Here is a 25,332-nt window from a genome sequence, read left to right on the forward strand (position 1 = left end):
TTGGATCAGGGATGGAAACCTGGCAAAGCGAATGACAAGCTAGAGTGGGTCACTGACAGTCAGTCCGTCGTCACCAGATCGGTGAACGGCGGCGAAGAGAAGTGAACACACTAGTGAGTGAGCGCGGCATGGTGAGGGAGGGCCAGAATGGAAGTGGCCGGGCCACACCAAGGATGTCCCCATCGGAGGCAGATGGGTGGAGCCAAACGATAATGAGCAGCACCGACAAAGGATGCCCAAATGGGATCACATAAATAGCAGGGACCGGACCTATATCCCCACATAATAACGTGCGCCCCTATTGCCCATACAGCACAGAGACAGCAGCATAATGAAACAAGGAAACCAGTGGAGGCAAATACAAATACAGGCATGGCAAGAGCATATATAAATATATAGAATGAAATCTAAAACATGATTGGAGGATAAATAACAAGCCAATACAATGATTGTAGTTATTAGGAGGGCTACGGAGAAAATGTCAATAAAGATTGAAAAATGTATAAATATTACTCCATAACAGAAAAGGGGGGGAGGAGTTGGATCTTAATCAAAAAGTGCTGGTAAATCTGCTCTGTAAATGCATGTAGACATTAAATAATACATTGGATATGAACATGACTGATTTAACAATGAACAAATTTCAATATAGGGGAAAAGACAGAGAAATGAACAATAATAGAAAGATATATAGCAAGACCAAGATTAAACAATGAATGGAATATCTGTTTTTAGAGGAAGGGTTTGAAACTGAACCCCTCATTCAAGCCGGGTGGCTTAAGAGCCGCTAATTGGTGGATCCATTTAGCTTCTTTTTGCAAAAGTATCTTGTCATAATCCCCTCCTCGATCTCCTGGGGGGACATACTCGAGTGCAAAAAAATGCATGCACGTACTGTCAAAGTTATGGAACAATCCCATATGTCTGCTGATGGGAGTTTCCATCTTTTTCTTTCGCACCAGGGCAACATGATCCCTGATGCGGTGGAAAAAGGGCCTCTTCGTCTTGCCGACATAGAATGCACGACAAGAACACTGCATGATATAGACAACACCTATTGATTGGCAGTTGGCCGCAAAATAGGGTTTGTATTTATGTCCGTTCGGAAGTACACATATAGCCGATGCAGATATGTATCTGCAAAATGCACACTTGTGGCATGGGCGTGTACCTAGCAGACTTGCAGGGATGGATGTGCGGCTGGAGTAATGACTCCTGACCAGCTTATCACGAAGCGAACTGGACCTACGAAAGGTAATTTGAGGGTGAGAATCTAGATGTTTGGACACTAACTCATCACCCATGAGCAGGTACCAGTGTCTTTGAAGGATGGTCCTTATTTGTTGGTGATGTCCAGAGAAGCGGGTAATTATTCTGGTACCCGGATTTAGTTTGGCTACTTTCGGGTCATGAAGTAAAGAACCTCTAGTTTTGGTCTTTACTCTGGCAAATGCCCTTTTTAGACACTTGTTACTGTAGCCTCTATCGCGGAAGCGTTTTTGTAGTGAGTTAGCCTCTTGGATAAAGTCCTCATCAGAGCTACAATTCCTCCTAAGTCTGAGGTATTGTCCATAGGGGATGCTGGATTTGAGAGGTTCAGGATGGGAGCTGGATGCATGAAGCAAAGCATTCCCTGCCGTGGGTTTCCTAAATAAGGAAGTACCTATAGTACCGTCTGGTTGAATGAAAATATGGACATCAAGAAAGGAAATTCTTGTCTGACTGGTTTCAAAAGTAAATTTAAGGTTAAAATCATTGGTCTTGAGGCTATCAAGGAAGGTGATAAGATCAAGATGGGGTCCAGTCCAGATGAACATAATGTCGTCGATGAAACGACGCCAAAATGGGATATGTTCCAAATGGTGCTGGATCCCATCTTGATGAAAGAGGTTGCGCTCCCACCCCCCCAGGTACAGGTTTGCATAGGAGGGGGCACACTTGGTCCCCATAGCAACCCCCTGCACCTGGAGGTAGTGGGAGCAACCAAAAAGAAAAATGTTGTTGGTGAGGATGAACCTCAAAAGATCCAAAATAAATTGATTGTAGTGAGGCCTGGACTCACTGCAACCAGATAGGAAGCCCTCGACAACTCCCACCCCATGAGTATGGGGGATAGAGTTGTATAGGGCTTCAACGTCCAACGATATCAGCCAAGACCCCTCGGGCACGGCAATGCCATCGAGGGATCTGAGCAAGTCGCTGGTGTCTTGTAGGTATGAAGATAGACCTTCAACGTGTGGTCTGAGGTAATCATCAACCATCTCGCTGGCTTTTTCAGTGAGAGACCCATTTCCGGACACAATGGGGCGTCCAGGAGGTGGGGATACATTTTTGTGGATCTTGGGCAGGGCATACATGGTAGGAGTGCGTGGGCAAGTGACGTTGAGGAATTCCCAGGTTTTTTTTGTAATAAGTCCAGTGTGATAGGCAGAACCTATTAATCTTTGATATAAAGAGGTAGTGAGGTTCAGATGGTCTAATGAGACCTTTCTGTACCATTGTTTGTTGTTAAGTATGTTCAATACCATGCGTTCATATTGGGTGACATCCATTACAACAAGGTTTCCGCCCTTGTCGGAGGGCTTGATTATAATTTCCGAACATTGCTGTAGAGAGGCAAGAGCCGCTTTCTGGGTAGATGTCAAATTGGTTTGGGATGGGTTGACCCATTTGGTTTCTGTTATTTCCTTAGTCACTTGACTGGTGAAGGCCCATACATTGGGGTTCCCCTGAAGAGTGGGGAACATTCGTGATCTAGGTTTGTACTCCCTTTGAGTTGATGTAGTGGGAATGATATTAGGTCTAAGGCCAGTAGATGGTGATACAGATGGATCAGGGTTAGACTCCAAGAGTTCAGCTGCGGATAGATCATCGTCATTGATATGGCCTTCTTCCCAGAGTTCCATTAACTCCTCAACTGCCTTAATGTCAGCAATAGACATGTTTTGCCATAGAGGGTTGTCAAAGTTGGTAGTGTGAATAGCAGGTTTAGGTTTGTCGAATAAAATTTTTAACATCAACTTTCTGGAGAAGAGGTTGATGTCTTTAATAAGTTCGAATGCGTCAATGTTTTGAGTTGGACAAAAAGATAGGCCAAGTTCAAGAACTGAAATTTGGTCCTTAGATAGTTGGACAGACGAAAGATTGATTATTTGGAAACCGTCCTGGGTGTTGGTGGAATTGTTGGATTTTTGTTGGTCCACCTTCTGGAATCTGGAACTGGCTGGCTGAAAATTTGTGTTGGACAAAAATCCCCCTGTAAAGTATCAGAGCCTATATCATTCATCAGTGATGTAGGTACTCCCAATGGGGCAACAAAGTCAGTAGTATTAGAAGTGGCTACGGTATGATTATCAACAAGTGCATTTTTAGCTAGTGTAGCACGTGTATTAATCTGACTTTTGGGAAACGCCCCCCGTTTGGAGGTATTGGTGGAGGCTAAACCCCTACCAGCTCTAGACTGGAACATCCCATGAATCTTAGGGCCTGTAGTTACATCTGCCATCTGGATGGCCGGAGTGGAAGGCATAGATGAATCAGAATCCGTACAATCGGTGGTAGAGTCACGTGGATTGGACTGATTAGAGTTGGTATTTCTGTTTTTATTTTTATTGGCCATGCTTGGTCGTTTACGGCCTTTGTTGGTCGCTGCCCAATTATAGGCTTGGCCATTATCAAAGGCCAACTTATCACGGATAAATTTTTTGTCTTTGTTTTTTAATAAGGTGGATACATAGGTCTCCAAATCCTTATTTAACGCGAGTTCTTTGGTAGGGAAAATTTCATCAGCAATGACGAGGCTATTGTCTTTGTATAGATCCTCAATTTCTAGATCTAGGGTGGCCAAATCGGATGAATACTGATCACATAGGAGAGTCATCATTTTGGCCGAACATTTCTGAAGATTTAATTCCCATTCATGCTTGAATTCTGAGCTGACATTAAAAATAGTGGGAAAGATCTGGATCCTAAGACCCCACGGGGTGATCTTATCCTCAATGTACTTCATAAAATACCATCTATTCCAGAATAGACGTGTTTTACGTTCTAGCATTCGTTGGAGTCTAGCAAAGAATCCTTCAGTGGATAGACCCCCACTTGCTTGACTTTGAATTTTTTGGAATTTGTTCATTAAACCTTCGAAAGCATTACCACAATAGTCGGCCATAGGTACAAGGGATGTAGGCCCTCAAAGCCCAAAAAATATAAAACTTGATCAAAAACCACTGGATGAAACAAAAGAAAAGAGGAGAAGGAAAGGGAAAGAGAGACAAAATCGAAATAAGCCTAGAATATGTAAATTACAGTCATCATATATATACGTATGATAGGATTTGATACTTCACTGTGCCTACTAAAAGTGATGGGTGGATACCACCCTAGAAGAAACAATTGAATAAATGAGGCATAGGGAAACAAATCAGAAGACACCACATCCCATAGAAAATGAAACAAAATAGGATAGGGGGATCGGGTAACAAACCCGGGGACTTTAAACGGTGTCAATTAAAGAATATATCAGAGAATAACGATGTAGATAAAAATATGATTTATTCGATGATACAAAATTTTACAGAATTAAGACATGACATTGTTGATCCTTGTGATCATGTGGCGGCTCGAATGAACCAAGCAACGCCCAGACCTGTTACAGATTGCTCGACATGTTTCGCTACAAGCTTCATCAGGAGCATATATACAGGGAAGGCTACAAGGAATAAGCAGAGAACAACATCATCAATGTTTGTATGGATGATTGGCATGTACTAGCAGACAGTACGCAAATTTAAACAATAAATAATCATTAGCAATAGAAAAGGAACAAAATTGAATAAATGATGTCAAGTATTCATGAATATTACAAAGATCACAGAAACCATAATAAAACAGGGTGATCATGAGCAGACTTACCACGCAGAGATCAAAGATCATCAAAGGTCATGTGATGAAAACTAAGCATAAACAGCCATAGTTTAAAAACCAAAATTAAACCTGTAGGTACAGAGCCCCACTGGAACCATTCCATACACACGCCGTCACAGAAATGCTGCAGTATAAAAGAGAGGGAATAGATGAAATTAAATGTATATAGGGTAAATTGTATAAATCCCTAAAATTCCAGACAAATACATGCCTGCACAGATTAAATAAAAATCTATGCAAAGAAAAACTAAACTTGCCAGATGTGGCAAGAGGTAGAAAGAAAAAATATCCTAAAAAATATATATGTATATATACCTAATGGGGTTGGTAGGGTCCAGTGAATAAAGCTGGCATCAGCGTATAGATAGATCCAGCACCTGAATGGTTAAGCAACCATTGCTCAAAGGGTGGGAAAAATCCCCAATGTTGAAGACTGGTGAAAAACAAAAAGTTTTTTTTTAATATAGATATAATAATAGGTAATGTGATATTAAATTGAAATGAAAAGGAACAGCTGAAAAAATTATTAATGGGTGGTGTGGTGAACAATTCAAGATAGTAGCACACCACTTACCTCTTCACTGCTGACAGGTTATCTAAAGAGCACGGATAGATCTAAAGACCAAGCAGTCTAGTGACCCTGACAAGGCAGAGCCATTGAATGGATCATGAGTGTGGATCTCTTTATATACCTCCCACAGAGGCGTATGATGACGCCGCTGGGGGTGGGCTGAAATGATGGGCAGTGATAGGTGCTGGACTTCAAGGGGGAGGACAGGGGGGAAGACAGTTGAAATCCCCTGTCATGGATCGCCAGTAACGGCGAGGCATATCACACGCGCGCATGTCAGTGACGGATGGATGACGTCAACGGGCGGCGCTGAGAGTAAGCGCCATCTTGGATCAGGGATGGAAACCTGGCAAAGCGAATGACAAGCTAGAGTGGGTCACTGACAGTCAGTCCGTCGTCACCAGATCGGTGAACGGCGGCGAAGAGAAGTGAACACACTAGTGAGTGAGCGCGGCATGGTGAGGGAGGGCCAGAATGGAAGTGGCCGGGCCACACCAAGGATGTCCCCATCGGAGGCAGATGGGTGGAGCCAAACGATAATGAGCAGCACCGACAAAGGATGCCCAAATGGGATCACATAAATAGCAGGGACCGGACCTATATCCCCACATAATAACGTGCGCCCCTATTGCCCATACAGCACAGAGACAGCAGCATAATGAAACAAGGAAACCAGTGGAGGCAAATACAAATACAGGCATGGCAAGAGCATATATAAATATATAGAATGAAATCTAAAACATGATTGGAGGATAAATAACAAGCCAATACAATGATTGTAGTTATTAGGAGGGCTACGGAGAAAATGTCAATAAAGATTGAAAAATGTATAAATATTACTCCATAACAGAAAAGGGGGGGAGGAGTTGGATCTTAATCAAAAAGTGCTGGTAAATCTGCTCTGTAAATGCATGTAGACATTAAATAATACATTGGATATGAACATGACTGATTTAACAATGAACAAATTTCAATATAGGGGAAAAGACAGAGAAATGAACAATAATAGAAAGATATATAGCAAGACCAAGATTAAACAATGAATGGAATATCTGTTTTTAGAGGAAGGGTTTGAAACTGAACCCCTCATTCAAGCCGGGTGGCTTAAGAGCCGCTAATTGGTGGATCCATTTAGCTTCTTTTTGCAAAAGTATCTTGTCATAATCCCCTCCTCGATCTCCTGGGGGGACATACTCGAGTGCAAAAAAATGCATGCACGTACTGTCAAAGTTATGGAACAATCCCATATGTCTGCTGATGGGAGTTTCCATCTTTTTCTTTCGCACCAGGGCAACATGATCCCTGATGCGGTGGAAAAAGGGCCTCTTCGTCTTGCCGACATAGAATGCACGACAAGAACACTGCATGATATAGACAACACCTATTGATTGGCAGTTGGCCGCAAAATAGGGTTTGTATTTATGTCCGTTCGGAAGTACACATATAGCCGATGCAGATATGTATCTGCAAAATGCACACTTGTGGCATGGGCGTGTACCTAGCAGACTTGCAGGGATGGATGTGCGGCTGGAGTGATGACTCCTGACCAGCTTATCACGAAGCGAACTGGACCTACGAAAGGTAATTTGAGGGTGAGAATCTAGATGTTTGGACATCTAGATGTCCCCATCTTGATCTTATCACCTTCCTTGATAGCCTCAAGACCAATGATTTTAACCTTAAATTTACTTTTGAAACCAGTCAGACAAGAATTTCCTTTCTTGATGTCCATATTTTCATTCAACCAGACGGTACTATAGGTACTTCCTTATTTAGGAAACCCACGGCAGGGAATGCTTTGCTTCATGCATCCAGCTCCCATCCTGAACCTCTCAAATCCAGCATCCCCTATGGACAATACCTCAGACTTAGGAGGAATTGTAGCTCTGATGAGGACTTTATCCAAGAGGCTAACTCACTACAAAAACGCTTCCGCGATAGAGGCTACAGTAACAAGTGTCTAAAAAGGGCATTTGCCAGAGTAAAGACCAAAACTAGAGGTTCTTTACTTCATGACCCGAAAGTAGCCAAACTAAATCCGGGTACCAGAATAATTACCCGCTTCTCTGGACATCACCAACAAATAAGGACCATCCTTCAAAGACACTGGTACCTGCTCATGGGTGATGAGTTAGTGTCCAAACATCTAGATTCTCACCCTCAAATTACCTTTCGTAGGTCCAGTTCGCTTCGTGATAAGCTGGTCAGGAGTCATCACTCCAGCCGCACATCCATCCCTGCAAGTCTGCTAGGTACACGCCCATGCCACAAGTGTGCATTTTGCAGATACATATCTGCATCGGCTATATGTGTACTTCCGAACGGACATAAATACAAACCCTATTTTGCGGCCAACTGCCAATCAATAGGTGTTGTCTATATCATGCAGTGTTCTTGTCGTGCATTCTATGTCGGCAAGACGAAGAGGCCCTTTTTCCACCGCATCAGGGATCATGTTGCCCTGGTGCGAAAGAAAAAGATGGAAACTCCCATCAGCAGACATATGGGATTGTTCCATAACTTTGACAGTACGTGCATGCATTTTTTTGCACTCGAGTATGTCCCCCCAGGAGATCGAGGAGGGGATTATGACAAGATACTTTTGCAAAAAGAAGCTAAATGGATCCACCAATTAGCGGCTCTCAAGCCACCCGGCTTGAATGAGGGGTTCAGTTTCAAACCCTTCCTCTAAAAACAGATATTCCATTCATTGTTTAATCTTGGTCTTGCTATATATCTTTCTATTATTGTTCATTTCTCTGTCTTTTCCCCTATATTGAAATTTGTTCATTGTTAAATCAGTCATGTTCATATCCAATGTATTATTTAATGTCTACATGCATTTACAGAGCAGATTTACCAGCACTTTTTGATTAAGATCCAACTCCTCCCCCCCTTTTCTGTTATGGAGTAATATTTATACATTTTTCAATCTTTATTGACATTTTCTCCGCAGCCCTCCTAATAACTACAATCATTGTATTGGCTTGTTATTTATCCTCCAATCATGTTTTAGATTTCATTCTATATATTTATATATGCTCTTGCCATGCCTGTATTTGTATTTGCCTCCACTGGTTTCCTTGTTTCATTATGCTGCTGTCTCTGTGCTGTATGGGCAATAGGGGCGCACGCTATTATGTGGGGATATAGGTCCGGTCCCTGCTATTTATGTGATCCCATTTGGGCATCCTTTGTCGGTGCTGCTCATTATCGTTTGGCTCCACCCATCTGCCTCCGATGGGGACATCCTTGGTGTGGCCCGGCCACTTCCATTCTGGCCCTCCCTCACCATGCCGCGCTCACTCACTAGTGTGTTCACTTCTCTTCGCCGCCGTTCACCGATCTGGTGACGACGGACTGACTGTCAGTGACCCACTCTAGCTTGTCATTCGCTTTGCCAGGTTTCCATCCCTGATCCAAGATGGCGCTTACTCTCAGCGCCGCCCGTTGACGTCATCCATCCGTCACTGACATGCGCGCGTATGATATGCCTCGCCGTTACTGGCGATCCATGACAGGGGATTTCAACTGTCTTCCCCCCTGTCCTCCCCCTTGAAGTCCAGCACCTATCACTGCCCATCATTTCAGCCCACCCCCAGCGGCGTCATCATACGCCTCTGTGGGAGGTATATAAAGAGATCCACACTCATGATCCATTCAATGGCTCTGCCTTGTCAGGGTCACTAGACTGCTTGGTCTTTAGATCTATCCGTGCTCTTTAGATAACCTGTCAGCAGTGAAGAGGTAAGTGGTGTGCTACTATCTTGAATTGTTCACCACACCAACTATTAATAATTTTTTCAGCTGTTCCTTTTCATTTCAATTTAATATCACATTACCTATTATTATATCTATATTAAAAAAAAAACTTTTTGTTTTTCACCAGTCTTCAACATTGGGGATTTTGTCCCACCCTTTGAGCAATGGTTGCTTAACCATTCAGGTGCTGGATCTATCCATACGCTGATGCCAGCTTTATTCACTGGACCCTACCAACCCCATTAGGTATATATACATATATATTTTTTAGGATATTTTTTCTTTCTACCTCTTGCCACATCTGGCAAGTTTAGTTTTTCTTTGCATAGATTTTTATTTAATCTGTGCAGGCATGTATTTGTCTGGAATTTTAGGGATTTATACAATTTACCCTATATACATTTAATTTCATCTATTCCCTCTCTTTTATACTGCAGCATTTCTGTGACGGCGTGTGTATGGAATGGTTCCAGTGGGGCTCTGTACCTACAGGTTTAATTTTGGTTTTTAAACTATGGCTGTTTATGCTTAGTTTTCATCACATGACCTTTGATGATCTTTGATCTCTGCGTGGTAAGTCTGCTCATGATCACCCTTTTTTATTATGGTTTCTGTGATCTTTGTAATATTCATGAATACTTGACATCATTTATTCAATTTTGTTCCTTTTCTATTGCTAATGATTATTTATTGTTTAAATTTGCGTACTGTCTGCTAGTACATGCCAATCATCTATACAAATATTGATGATGTTGTTCTCTGCTTATTCCTTGTAGCCTTCCCTGTATATATGCTCCTGATGAAGCTTGTAGCGAAACATGTCGAGCAATCTGTAACAGGTCTGGGCGTTGCTTGGTTCATTCGAGCCGCCACATGATCACAAGGATCAACAATGTCATGTCTTAATTCTGTAAAATTTTGTATCATCGAATAAATCATATTTTTATCTACATCGTTATTCTCTGATATATTCTTTAATTGACACCGTTTAAAGTCCCCGGGTTTGTTACCCGATCCCCCCATCCTATTTTGTTTCATAATTGGCTAGTAGGCTATGCCTACTAGCTGATTATGCCTTTGTTTTCAGGGTTTTTTGTTTTTTCAAGGGTTTACAGCCACTTTAAATATAGTTAATGTTGATTGAGGAAGTTTAGTTACACTTTAAATTGGTATATAGCCATTTGCTTTGAGTACAGCTTTAAGGAAAGGGCAACATTTCCCATTGTCAAAAAGAAATCTTACATGTATTCATGTTTAATAGTAATAAAAAAAACTCTCTCTCTATAAAAGTTCACATGGCAACTAAAAAGAAGATAAAAAGAAAAAGCAATTTTCTTTCCAAAACATTAATCCTTTCAGTGCTCTAGCCAGAAATGTATTTTGTAAAAATTTCAAACACTGCAGCTCAAACCTCTCCATGTCAGGCAATAAAAAACATTTTTGGCATGTAGACAATTTCCTCTTCTTGACTTACGTAGGAGTTATAGTCAGCATCTTTATCCCGATGAAACGCTTCTTCCCGTCTGAAGAAACAAACAGTGACAAGACGTTTGGAATGGGGATATTAATATTAGACCACAATAGAATAAATACAAGATTTGGATTTTATAAGAACATTGTTGACTTCCTTCAGATCCCTTGTCTCCCACCCTGTGTCTCTCAGACATAACATAAACAAATAGAGAGCAAAATCAGAAATATCACGATGTGCAAACTGCGTCCTTTGCACTGGGAAAATATACAGCAGATTAACGTATACTATAATATGTACATCAATAAAAATAGTTGCCTTATTGTGCAATGTGCTCTATTTACTTTATTCAATAAAAGTCTTGTGTTTATAGTGAAGCTCATTATGGTAGGGTGACCAGACATCCCCGGTTTCCAGGGACAGTCCCCAGATTGAGGACACTGTGCCCGGACCAAGTCTGTCCCCGGATTGGATTTGAATGGGTGCTGGGGCAATTTCAAAAACAGTTAGTGCAGAATAAAAAAAAACAAATCTGAATTACACCCCCCCCCCCACTCTGCCGCTCCTACTAGCTTAGGGGGGTCTATTTCTTTCCATTGTCTGTGCCCCTTTCTGATGATCATGTGCTGGTCGGAGCAGAGGGACTATTTCTTCAGTTTCGGGTGCGTGCCCATCCAGCTCCGCTTGCATGTTCTGCCTTGGCTCAAGTACTGGCCAGTTTATCGCCTTGCCTTCCCTGGTGGAGTGATCTTCCTCTGCTCCCCACCCAGTAGTAGCCGGGGGCCTGGAGAGTGAGACTTGACAGACTGTGAGGCGGGCGGCATCGATGGGGAAAAGAGTTGCTGATTGCTGCCATTACTAGTAAAAAATATATATGTCCCCGAATTTCATTTAAAAAATCTGGTCACCTTACATTATGGAGCAATACTGAATGTATGGTTTGAGCTAACAGACAAGGGATATGTTATCCTAAAGAAGATCTTCAATCTAAACTATTAATTTAATTTTGGGTGGCTGGAGATATGTATAGCCTGTCTGCTGGAATCTTTTTACTTTTTTCCCGGGGGAAAACTTTATTTATGGTCAAATTAGCTACCTCCTGCTGGTATGTGTCCTGGGAAAAAAGTATAGGCAGGCTGCATTTACTGGTGATGAGCAATGTTTGTAGCTTTGCTTTCTGATGATCTAGTAAATCCATACTTGAAGTTTTGTCTTTCATTGTGTTCACTGCTGATTGCTACCTAGAAGTCACTGGATAAAAGCATTTTTTGGACCCCTTCTTGCTTAGCCTTTGAAGTGCAAATATCCCTCCCACCTGTACTGCCTTCTAAAGTTCACATCCATCAACCACCATTGCTGATGTAGGTGTGCCATTCCACCATTATAATATTCAATCAACTATTGGTCCATTTGTATTTGCTGGGCAAGGATGAAAGAACGACGGTGCCCTATACAGAAGAATGATTGGGAGAAGTGACCACTTGCACACTTTGTAGCATAGCAGTGAGCTGGATAGGGGTCCAAAATACTCCTATACCAGTTTACTGTGCAGATTGGTTAATTGAGCAATTGGATGTTCTCCGAGGATTAACCAGATCCACTGCAAATCCTGGTTTGGGCCCACAAGTTTCAATAGGGACTTCTGGGTTTGTTCAAAAGACAGCAGATCAAAGCATCACCAAAGAAACATATTGGACGTTTGTGTTTACTTTCTTCTTGTATTATTATTATCATCTATGGCCACTTGTGTGTAAATCATAGCTAAAGGTGAGGAGGGCCTCTGAGAGGTGTCAAAAGAATCTACAGGGTGGGCCATTTATATGGATAAACCTTAATAAAATGGGATTGGTTGGTGATATTAACTTCCTGTTTGTGGCACATTAGTATATGTGAGGGGGGAAACTTTTCAAGATGGGTGGTGACCATGGCGGCCATTTTGAATCCAACTTTTGTTTTTTCAATAGGAAGAGGGTCATGTGACACATCAAACTTATTGGAACTTTCACAAGAAAAACAATGGTGTGCTTGGTTTTAACGTAACTTTATTCTTTCATGAGTTATTTACAAGTTTCTGACCACTTATAAAATGTGTTCAATGTGCTCTCCAGTGACATGTGGCGAGTGCTACGCTGTGGGCTCTTGCTGAATGATGCTATCACAGCCACTGATGTTTCTTCATTAGACCCCTTTCACACTGGATACGCCTATAGTGGAGCGTTAAAATCGCGGTAAAACACCGCTATTTTACCGCGGTCTAATGAAGAAACATCAGTGGCTGTCCTAGCTTCATTCAGCAAGAGCCCACAGCGTAGCATTTGCCGCATGTCACTGGAGAGCACATTGAACACATTTTATAAGTGGTCAGAAACTTGTAAATAACTCATGAAAGAATAAAGTTACGTTAAAACCAAGCACACCATTGTTTTTGTTGTGAAATTCCCAATAAGTTTGATGTGTCACATGACCATTTTCCTATTGAAAAAACAAAAGTTGGATTCAAAATGTCCGACTTCAAAATGGCCGCCATGGTCACCACCCATCTTGAAAAGTTTCCCCCCTCACATATACTAATGTGCCGCAAACAGGAAGTTAATATCACCAACCATTCCCATTTTTTTAAGGTGTATCCATATAAATGGCCCACCCTGTACAATAACACTTGTATCAAAGGGAATTATCATTCACAGCTTTTCTTTAAATAAAACCCGGAGTACAGGAATGTAAAATCATCTACACGTGTGTGCTGTTTCTGTAGAGAACATAGTAACAGGAAGCATGGAATGGTGGCAGTGGGTGGGGTTTAATATGAAGATAGTGAGACAGCATCTTAGACTTGTGGCCTCATATGAAGGTCCAAATTGGTCAACTAACTCTGTCAAACTTCACCATGTTAGAAATATACAGTTTGTCACCTGATTGACCTTAAAATTTATTCCTTCAAAACACAGAAGGGGGAGGGAAGTAGAATCTGACCCTCGGAGCGGAACTAAAAAGATAAGTATACTTTGAAGAAAAGTCTCCCACTAGTCTTGCCCACATGTAAAATAACAGTTTTGGGTGAAGCTTAAATCTAGAATAGCAATAAACATGATATCCAGTGCTCAATTCTGTTCCTAAGGGCTTCTACAACAGTTTCAACAACCAATTTTCCCACTGGGTCTGGAAGTTCGGTTCTCTGTAGGAGTTCTGCCTGTTTATGTAAAGCCTAATAAATGGTGGAACCCTCAACACCAATGAGATGAGGTGAGAGAAATAATCATTTTATCATTACAATCTTTTAAATGGAGTTTTGTCTTGAAGCATTTTATTTTCCTTTACCTTTAATTTTTTTGTCATGTGTATCAGTCATGAATTTTGTAATGCGGTCAGATGGAATTGCAAAAGAGATTCCGGCTGCAACTTTCAGAGTATTAATACCAATTACTTCTCCATCCTGTAGAGATAAACAAGGACATAATGATATCACTACATCTACATAGATGAGAATAAACAGTTTATATACAGGTGATACTCGAAAAATTTGAATATCGTGCAAAAGTTCATTTATTTCACTAATGCAACTTAAAAGGTGAAACTAATATATGAGATAGACTCATTACATACAAAGCAAGATAGTTCAAGCCGTGATTTGTCATAATTGTGATGATTATGGCTTACAGTTCATGAAAACCCCAAATCAACAATCTCAGAAGATTTGAATATTGTGAAAAAGGTGCAATATTCTTGGCTCAAGGTGTTCCACTCTCATCAGCTAATTAAGCCATAACACCTGCAAAGGGTTCCTGAGCCTTTAAATGGTCTCTCAGTCTGGTTCAGTAGGAATCACAATCATGGGAAATACTGCTGACCTGACAGTTGTGCAGAAAACCATCATTGACACCCTCCATAAGGAGGGAAAACCTCACAAGGTAATTGCAAAAGAAGTTGGATGTTCCCAAAGTGCTTTATCAAAGCACATTAATAGAAAGTTATGTGGAAGGGAAAGTGCGGAAGAAAAAGGTGCACAAGCAGCAGGGATGACCGCAGTCTGGAGAAGATTGTCAGGAAAGGGCCATTCAAAAATGTTGGGGACTTTCACAAGGAGTGGACTGAGGCTGGAGTCAGTGCATCAAGAGCCACCACACAGACGGATCCTGGACATGGGCTTCAAATGTTGTATTCCTCTTGTCGAGCCACTCCTGAACAAAAAACAACATCAGAAGCGTCTTACCTGGGCTAAAGAAAAACAGACCTGGTCTGTTGCTCAGTGGTCCAAAGTCCTCTTCTGATGAGAGCAAATTTTGCATCTCATTTGGAAACCAAGGACCCAGAGTATGGAGGAAGAATGGAGAGGCACACACTGCAAGATGCTTGAAGTCCAGTGTTAAGTTACCACAGTCTGTGTTGATTTGGGGAGCCGTGTCATCTGCTGGTGTTGGTCCACTGGGCTTCATTATGTCCGGGGTCACCACAGCCTACCAGGAGATTTTGGAGCACTCCATGCATCTTCCTGCAGATAAGCTCTATGGGGATGCTGACTTCATTTTCCAGCAGGACTTAGCACCTCCCCCACACTGCCAAAAGCACCAAAACCTGGTTCAATGACCGTGGGATTACTGTGCTTGATTGGCCAGCAAACTCGCCTGACCTGAACCCCATAGAGAATCTATGGGGCATTGCCAAGAGAAAGATGATAGACATGAGACCAAACAATGCAAAAGAGCTGAAGGCCACTATTGAAGCATCCTGGTCTTCCATAACACCTCAGAAGTGCCACAGGCTGATCGCTTCCATGCCACTCCGCATTGAGGCAGTAATTGCTGAAAATGGGGCCCAAACCAAGTACTGAGTACATATGCATGCTTATACTTTTCAGAGGTCCGATATTGTTCTATGTATAATTCTTGTTTTATTGATTGCATGTAATATTCTAATTTTCAGAGATTTTGGATTTGGAGTTTTCATGAGCTGTAAGCCATAATCATGACAAATCACGGCATTAACTATCTTGCTTTGCATGTAATGAGTCTATCTCATATATTAGTTTCACCTTTTAAGTTGCATTAGTGAAATAAATGAACTTCTGCACAATTTTTCGAGTATCACCTGTAGATGGCAGGATGAGGAATATTACAGGGCTTCCAAGGACTACACTATATGGATAAAAGTATATGGACAACTGACCATCACACCTTCACTATATCACCAAAGTATGTGGACACCCCTCCAAATTATTAAGTTCAGGTGTTTACACTGAAGTAACTGTTAAAGCTATAACATATAAATACATTTTAGGCAGCTCTGTGTCTGCAGCCTAGTAGCAACAGTTTAGTAAAGGCCGCTTTCAACAGTTTAGTAAAGGCATGTATCTGCCCCTGTGGACAAATCTGGGGGTGTGATGTGAAGGAACTAGAGAAACCTGCACACAGTCCTGACCGGAGCCCTACTGAACCACTTGGGGATGAATTTGAATGCTGATGCTGCGAACCAGGTCCTCTTGTTCAACATCATTACCTGATCTTACAAATGCTTTTTTTGGCTAATTGGATACAAATTTCCGCATTCACGTTCCAAATCTTGAGTCAACCTTTCCCGGAGTGTTACAGCTACAAAAAGGAAGGAGGGAGGGAAGGAAAGCAAGGAAATCCTTGCTACTGTCCATGGTTTGGGCATCTAAGAAGCTCATATAGGTCTGGAAGTCAGGTGCCTACAATGTTTCAGCTATAGTGCACCTACCTTTTAAAAGAAGGAATATTTACAGAGCTTCCCAGAAAACATTGTGTGAAACTTCACTACGTTTCCTAAGTGCCCCATTAATGTCCAAATATATTGCAGTTTTAATACTAAACAATCACACCATATAGTACATCAAACTGAATAAAAATGAAAATATCCACACACACGACTCATTCTACATTTTATCATTTAGTACAATAAATATGTAAATACACTCACCAAATTTACTAAAGGACCTCCAGAATTTCCATACTATAAAAAAGCAAAAACATTTTAGCATACAAATTAGTCTGCTTGCACAAGATGCTTGTTGCCAAAAAGTATCTTCTAACAATCAGTGTAAGTGCATAAAAGGTACACAGAATATCCCCATGGTTTCCATGAAAAAACTGGTGCAAGCCTGTAGGTAGTTTATAACATCCTAACTTTTTCCTAATTTACTCGTTGTTGTTCCCAGTTTTGCATTGTTTAGTATATATAAAGTGTATCCAAAGGCAAAACTTTTGTCCTGTTTTAGATAATGTTAAGTTTTTTTTTTTCACAAAGAAGATTTTGTCTCACTTTGAGTTACATACTGGTAGTTAGTCTGGTTAAAAAAGACACAAGTCCATCTAGTTCAACCAATAAAAAGAGGGGGGGAAAACACACAGTTTATTCAGAGGAACACAAAAAAAAAAAAAAAAAACCCTAGCAAAGCATGATCCAATTTGCTCCAGCAGGGGAAAAATATTCTTTCCCGATCCCCCAAGAGGCAATGGGATATTTCCTGCTGGATTGTTGTGTCTATAGGGAAACAAATGAAGAGATATCTATTGATTGGGATACAGCTGGTAATATATATATATATATATATATATATATATATATATATATATATATACCGGTATATATATATTTATATATATATATATTTATATTTATATTTTTAACCACTCCCCACTCTATCAAAATGGAAAAAAAAAAGGTTTGGGCTATATATATATATATATATATATATATATATATATATATATATATATATATACTTTAAAATATTAATAACAGAGTAAATATATGAACAATGACATTACAAAATTGCAGCAAATGTATAGAAAGATCTCTATCGACACATCAAGCTACAACATAGGTTTCCCCTTCTGATGCATTTCAGCCAAAATTAGGAATCATGGATGCACTCTGGGAGAAGCACTGATGAGCACTGTCTGTCTGCTGAGGTTGGGACAATGATTGCCTAGCCAGCTGAGCTGCTTCCATGTTGTTTATGATTATGTCTGTAGGGTTGGAATTTAATATTTCCCTTTCTACAAGGAAAGGTCAGAAGAATTGTGACGGGAAGGCCTGTGGAACCAAGAATCCTTTGGAGAGGGAGGGAACCCTTGTTTCAGCTCCCCATGCCCCTCCTATGTCTAAGCCACCCTGTGTCCATTAGAGGCACAGGGTGAATGAGAAAAATGATGGACAGCTGTTTAATGGACAATGAGAAGGTGGTTACTTAAATATAACAGTAATATTTATTCACACTATCTCCCAGGATAGATATAAAGAGCTGATCACAAGTCTCTAGAACTGGGTAGGAGCGGGACAGTCTACTCTTCTATATTTGTTGCCTACTAGGCTGAGGAGGGGGGAGATCACTGTTTGTATTGTGAGAAGGTTTTCTGTGTTTATATTTATGATAATGTTGATTGTGTCTTCTGAGCTAAAAGACGGCAAGTCTGTCCTGAAAGGTCATGCCTCCGAGTCACCTAGGCTGTCTAAACGATTAGTAATTAGCTCATGTTAATTTGGTTTCTGGTTACAGTTTGTATTGTCATCCTTGTGTATATATTTTTGTAAGATCTCAAATAAAGCAGGCTATTCCTGATGTACTCCAAGACTGGTGTTGTCTGGTTCTTGGGGGTACTATAGCCAGATGCATTGGTCTCGTGTTTCAAGACTTAGGAAGCGATATACTGACGGAAGCACTCAAGCAGAGTGTGGGACGTTCCGTCTCACATATGTATCAAATTTCAGTGTAGCAAGAAAAATTCACTTAGAATGGCAAATTTGGTGTTGAAAACCAAACTAGCCTTTTGGTGAGGACTGTGAAGTTCCACAAGTAATAATTTCATACAAAATCTAAATGAGGTCACAATATGAGGTTTCTGGATTCCCTTAGTGATTAATATTGTTATGTCGCGTACACACGATCGGGTTTTTGCCCAACCAAAAGCTCATTGGAATTCCGACGAATTCCATCAGTGTAAAATAAAACAAGTTCTATATTTAAACTCCGATGGAATTCATCGGAATTTCCGATGGAATTTCTCCGATGGGGCATACACATGGTCGGAATTTCCGATGGAAAAAGTCAGTGGGCAGATTTCAAAGCATCTGGCAAACTGATATCTAGAGTCCAAACAACCAGAAATCTCTACTCTACTAACATGTTGGTCCACACCATAAAGAACATCAGCAACTTTAATCTAAAAAAGAGGTTTAGGAAGTTAACTTACATTAATGATGGCATCAGTCTGCACATAATCCATATCAGAGTCTCTCAAGCCCAGCTCCCTTCCATCTCTCTGAGCTGTGCTCACTATTCCTGTGGTCACCGTGTTCTGTAAGGCAAATGGGCTTCCGATAGCCACAGCAAACTCTCCAGGCCTTAGATCTGCTGAATGGCCCAATGTTAGGACTGGCAGCTTTTTCTAAAGTGGAATACAAGTATTACATTTGTTTATATAGATAAGGAACAATGTACATGCTCCTGTATCTGAACAAATTTACATTAGATTTCTACTACTACAAAAAAAATCTCTATCACACAGAGCATAGGCATACCATGAATAACACAGCCAACTAATACTAGATCTAAGTTTGGCAAATAACCTTATTTATTATGTATCCAGATGTGTTTTGGTTGTAGTATCAGGAATTCCCTTGAGAAATATCTACAGTAAATTTTGCTTATTGCTATTCCGAAACTGTAGACACGGCATGCACAACTGCTGAAGAAAGTCCCAGCTCTGCTACTACATGAGGCTAAATGTATATTATTTCTAAGTGAAAATGTTCCAGCATCAAATATCCCAGTCATTTCATAACAGAACACGGACGGTAGCAAATATTTTTTATTAGTCAATCACAGAGCTGCAAGGCAATCTCAAAGTAATGTTCAGTTAGTTACCTACTTTCACACCCATGTGCTTTTTGGTGCATTTTGCAATTTGCAGGCCATATATTTGTCTAACCAGCGAATCAGAAAATACTCAAGCCAGAGGGAATCGGACAACTAGCATTTTTTTTAAATGTTCAGCAATGGCAGCTCCCATACTGTATTTCTCCCAGAACAGGTTTACTTGAAGTGTTGCCTATATGTAGCTCATACTCACTTTTGAATTGATCTTGATTGTAGCAATGTCAGATTTTTTATCAATATCCTTTATTGTTGCTTCATAGGTGTCCCCATTGTGCAGCTGTACCTTTAAGTGCTGCCTACCGGATACAGTGTTACTGCTTGACACCACATGGGCATTGGTCACAATTAAACCCAAATCTGATATGATAAAACCTGATCCACTGGACATGGGTACATTACGTCCAAATAGCGGATGCCTGGAGGAAAATAAGGAAAGTCATTTACTACAAATTGGGGAGGTGAAGCAAGTTTGAAACTCCCAAAGTGTAACTGCTGGGAAAAAAAAAATTACATATATGCTGTCACTACCATTAACATAGAAATTTTACTACCATCACATTGTTTTAGTACCTGTTGATCCCACCAGTAGATCTGTTATGTTTCTACTTCCTCCAACAGGGTGACAATGCTGTTTGTTTCATAGTGAAATCATATGAAACCACGGTCACCCCATGAATAAGGTGGTCTTACGTGGATATGTAGTATTGAATAGCGTTTAAGTAATTAACATAAAAACTTAAGCCAATAGTCTTTAAGTAGTTACAGCATTTTTGGGGGAAAAACGTTAAACCACATATAAAGACTGACTATTGTAAGCAACACTAGCAGTGTAATATGGCTTGTCCCAATCACTGTCTGTCATTTTTTTCTGGACAGCTTGACTATTTTATTATTTTTATTTATTATTTATTATTATTTACTATGTTATTTGAAGTGGAAAAATGATGAACCTATTGATGACAGAGTCAATAGATAATAACAATATTACATTATACTATTGTTCCGTTTTCATCAAAGTGTGAACAGCTACAAGGTATTACTTGACCTTGAGGGGCCATCTACACTTTCTTGTTGTGGTAAAACATGTGTTGCACGATACGTGCACTACACCTACGTTGCACTGCAAAAAAGAGTTACATCAGATTTTCTACATATTTCGGTATTGGTTTCAATGGCTACATTTATGTAACACACATTCGTGGGCAACAATACATTCGTGGTGGAAATTAGCACTAGAAGCCCTCTTGAGAATGTCCATATGGATGAAATGCGACGGGCGGAGACTCTGTGCTGACATCACACGGCTGCATGACCCAGGATAGCAGTGGCTTTCTATGCGAATTGTACTTGTTTTTAATAGCCTTGGCCAACTGTTTTAACTACCGTATAAGTTTTGTATATATCCAACATTACAATAAATACTACATTTTTGTTGCTATCTGTTGGCTCCTGGGTAAGCTTTATTTAACACAGCCAAGACCAGACTTTAGGCACTACTGAAAGGAGAGGAACTAGGACTGATGTACACATTGCCTGGGATGAACTTGATTTGAGAAACATGCTGTAATTGCTACGTGTATTGTAGCATTGATTTTGGTGAGTGTTCACTCTGTAAGCTGGTGGTGTGGTGGTGGCTGGAAGATCTCTACACAGTGGGATTAATACCATGTACACAGAGGCATTTGATTTTTTTGTGTTGGTGGAGGATTCGTGACTCACGGAAGTGTTGGAATTTTTATGGACAATTATTTTGATAGGGAAGCACTCTACAGACTTTTGATAAGTGTTTGTACTTTGTCATTGATTTTCCTTTTTTTAATAATTGTATTAATTTGGCTCTGCATACATTTATGTTGTATTTTTTTTGGGCTGAATATCGACCCTCTGTGTGCTAGTAGCCATATTTGAACCACAGCACAGATTCATCTTTCAGATATTGTTACATTTGTTAACATTTGTGTGCTATTGCACAGCAAAATTGTAAATGAGTCCTCAAAGTCTGCATTGCAACTCTTCACTTAATGCATATATAGGCAAGGAGCAGTGCTTTTGACTGAAAAGTGGGCATGGGTAATATTTTGCAGATTTGATGTAGACAATATTTTTTTGCAATTACCTTTAAGGCCCCGTACACACGGTCGGACCAAACCGATGAGACTGGCCTGTCGGACCATTTTCATCGGTTCACCTCTGAAGTGGCCGTACGGCCTGATATGTGTACACACCATCAGTCCAAAATCCGATCGGGTCAGAACACGGTGACGTCAAACACACGACGTGCTGAATAAAACGAAGTTCAATGCTTCCAAGCATGCGTCGACTTGATTCTGAGCATGCGCAGATTTTGAACCGATGCTTTTCTGTACTAACCATCGGTTTGGTCCGATGGGGCAGCGGTCCATCGGTTCGGTTTTGAAGCATGTTTAGAAATTTTGGACCGAAGGAAACCAGACCGATAGCCTATACACACGGTCGGTTTGGTCCGATGAAAATGAACTTCGGTTCATTCTCATCGGACCAAACTGACCGTGTGTACGGGGCCTAAGACTTATTGGTGCATTCTTTATAATATAAAAAAAGTAAAAAATCCAACAGGGACAGTGGTTCCCCCTAACACTAGCCATGGAAGGTTTGCAGACATCTTTCCACTAAATTACTGGTAAGCTAAAATAAATATTTGATGTGACATTACAATTTCATTAGGACTGACCTGTTATCTGACTTTTTGCTATGAGTCACTTTTTGCTCAATTAACTGAAAATCCCTGAAAAGGTTTTTTTTGGGCAGCCCTCATTTCTGCCACCCAGCAGCCTAGTAATCCCACTTTAGTAAACAAGGTTGATGTTTTAATGCACGCTATGAAGGAAGCCCATTCAGAACTCAGTCTCTCTTCTCCTTGATCTAGTTTTGAGTCATTTCAGGTCACAGCATTCCTGGACCCAGAAATATAAATGATTGAGCAGGTCCCACTAAATGGTAAGAACTGAAGAATTTTAATAGCCGCGGGAGGCCATAATTTATCTTGGCACGGGCACTTTCTTCAGAATAAAAATGACTTGCTGCATTTTCTCTTAAACAGATTCAACACAACTATTCTGTGGCTTCACATTTTTAATGAGTGAAACCAATCTTGTATCTGGCTCCCCATATTAATGCCAGATAATCATTTTATTCTACCACTGCGGTATAGACTGCATACTTTGCTGCCAGGTTTAAATATAATTTATCTCTGTTCATGCTTTTCAAGAAATTTCGAACTCCTCCAAAAATACGTAATATATAGCACCTGGCCATGTTACTGTGCATAATGAGTTCATTCATCAAAACAGAAGATTTATCAATTGACTGGATGACCTAGTTGCAAACTGTACCCCATCTCCAGGAAAAATTTCATATGATAAAAACTTTCTGGGATTTTTTTTTCCCTGGAAGGATGCTTTTTTTCCAAGACTGTAAAATCTCTTTCTTAATTTTTACATTTAAACCAAGCGTAGTTGAATTTTTGTGTCAAGTGTCAATAAACTGTATCTAAGGGAAAAATGCAGCAAACCTAATAAAGATGAATTCCAAATATGGATATTTTTGCATAGTTACGTGTAAGTATGCATTTTCTATATGAAGCCATTCCCTCTGGAAGCTGGGTAGGCACCTCTACTACACTACAGGGACCTCCACTGGCCTCCGGGTCCTATGCTGAGTGGCTTCCCTGCCTGGAATTCAGCTTTAGAATATTAAGGGTTGCTGATAAAGCAACCCAAAATAATATTTTGCTGTTTTTTGCATTTAAATGCATAGATTATAAGTTGCCCTATGTTCAAATGCATTCAAACAACGCTTGTCAACATAAGCCCTACATAATTAAAGGAACAAAAATGGTAGACTTTGAAAGAAAACACAGACAATTAAAGTGGTTGTAAACCCTTCCTGTGCTATTTCCACCTTATCAACCTTTCCTACCTTATAAACGAGTTGCTCTATGTAAAACGCTTCCTACCTTATTCCTTTCTGTGTAATCTGTAATTTTCGAATGAATGACGCAATCGGCACATGCGCAGTTAGTGCCGTTTTTCCGGCCGGCTCTTCTTCTTGCCAGAAAACTGTGTACTTGCCAGGGCTGCGTAATTTCCTCTGACTGACGTCAGCCCCGAGATCCCGCGAAACTCCCTCCCTGAGAAGCTGATTCTAACCCCATGTGACTCGCTATGTCACAGGGGTTGGAGCGTGGAGCCGAGGACAGAACCTCCCTATCTGACACTAAAACGAGGCTTGGCTTCAGGAAGGAATGCGCACGTGCGGGATTATGGACACAGAAGAAGAGTGAGGGCGGAAATAAAATACTACTGAAACGCGGAAGACAGGAGTCATAATGGCAGCGGCTGAGTACAAGCAAAGGCGAGCATAAAAAGTCATTTTTTTCAAGTAAGAGCGTTCTATTTGTATAATGTATGTAGCGCATAGCTGCTAAACAGCAAGATGAAATTGCATATGGCTGATTTGGGGTAACATTATCTGAGTTTACTACCGCTTTAAGTACTGTTTTAAGTACTGATCCTTTTTTTTATTTGCACTAACATACAATTTTTCAGAAAACACATATAAGACCAATGGAAGAGACAATCTGCCAATAACCACCATTTAACCTTGTTTTGCCAATAAGAAACCTTAAAATTTAATTTTTCAACACCCTCTACTCTCTCACACACATTATTTTCTTTCTTCTTAAAGGAGTTGTAAAGGAAAAAAATGTTTTGCCTAAAATTAATATCTGCAAGGTAGACAGACAGAATAGTGTAATGATTCTGTTAAAAAACTAGTGAATACCTATTGAATTCCTTCATCTATATCACCTCTGGCGTTCTAGTTTCTGTTCTCTCATTCACTTCCTGGTTTGCAGAGCTCGTTCATGTAAGAACTACATTCATGTAAGAACTACATAGAGAACATGTTCTCTATTTGGCCCGACGAGATCCTCGTCAGTTTCCTCGGCCAAAAGTGTACACGCGACCGGGTTTCTCGGCAGAATACGGCTCCGATCGAGTTTCTGGCTGAATTCTGCCGAGAAACTCGGTCGTGTGTACGGGGCCTAAGTCCACTTTGTGGTTTTGAATATTTCCCCCAAGCAGTGTACAAGCAGAATTGGTGGATTTGATATCCTTCCTGTGCTGCAAAAAGCACTGATGGGCACAAGCTTCCCCAAAATGGGCTTGATGACCTATAAACATCATCAGGGCACAGAGTGACGATGTGGCAATATGAGGTCCTCACCCTGCACAAAGGGAAATTGTATAACTTATTCACATTATGTCTGAAAAATTAACACTTGATATTACCTCAAAAAAAGTTCAATGTGAACAACAGCTGGAGCGATCTTCTCTACCACATCAGCAATGAAGTTAAATTTGTACCTCGGACTGTTGAGATGTTGGTGACCTATACTGGCAGAAAAAATTGGGTATGTTAGTAGGAACATTCCATGATGAAACCTCCTAAACACAGTCAGGATTACAGTTAATTACAGTCTTCAAGCTTTAACTTCTGGCATTAGACTTTGACTACTATGCTCCTGCAAAGTCATATCCTTGGCTGACCCCATTATTCTCAAAGTAAGCAATCTGTGATAAAAATAATATGAGCTTTAAAGACCTTTGAAGGAGACTTTAGACGTCATTTGTTCCACCAATGATGTTCTTATTTACAGAAGTCCATACT

The 25,332-nt window shown here is 40.5% G+C and overlaps 1 protein-coding gene across 1 annotated transcript in view; it reads right to left on the reverse strand.

Moving 5' to 3' along the window:
- HTRA3 (HtrA serine peptidase 3) overlaps positions 1-25,332 on the reverse strand; it is a 65,267-nt gene that overhangs the window by 8,485 nt on the left and 31,450 nt on the right. The window contains exons 3-8 of the mRNA XM_040335367.1: positions 24,954-25,053; positions 19,817-20,039; positions 18,938-19,132; positions 16,662-16,694; positions 14,046-14,160; positions 10,731-10,779 (exon numbers count right to left, since the gene is read on the reverse strand). Coding sequence (XP_040191301.1) covers positions 10,731-10,779; positions 14,046-14,160; positions 16,662-16,694; positions 18,938-19,132; positions 19,817-20,039; positions 24,954-25,053 — 715 coding nt within the window. The remainder of the gene's footprint in view (positions 1-10,730; positions 10,780-14,045; positions 14,161-16,661; positions 16,695-18,937; positions 19,133-19,816; positions 20,040-24,953; positions 25,054-25,332) is intronic.

The sequence above is a fragment of the Rana temporaria genome, chromosome 1 (genome assembly GCF_905171775.1).
Source record: "Rana temporaria chromosome 1, aRanTem1.1, whole genome shotgun sequence".
Taxonomy (NCBI): Eukaryota; Metazoa; Chordata; class Amphibia; order Anura; family Ranidae; genus Rana; species Rana temporaria.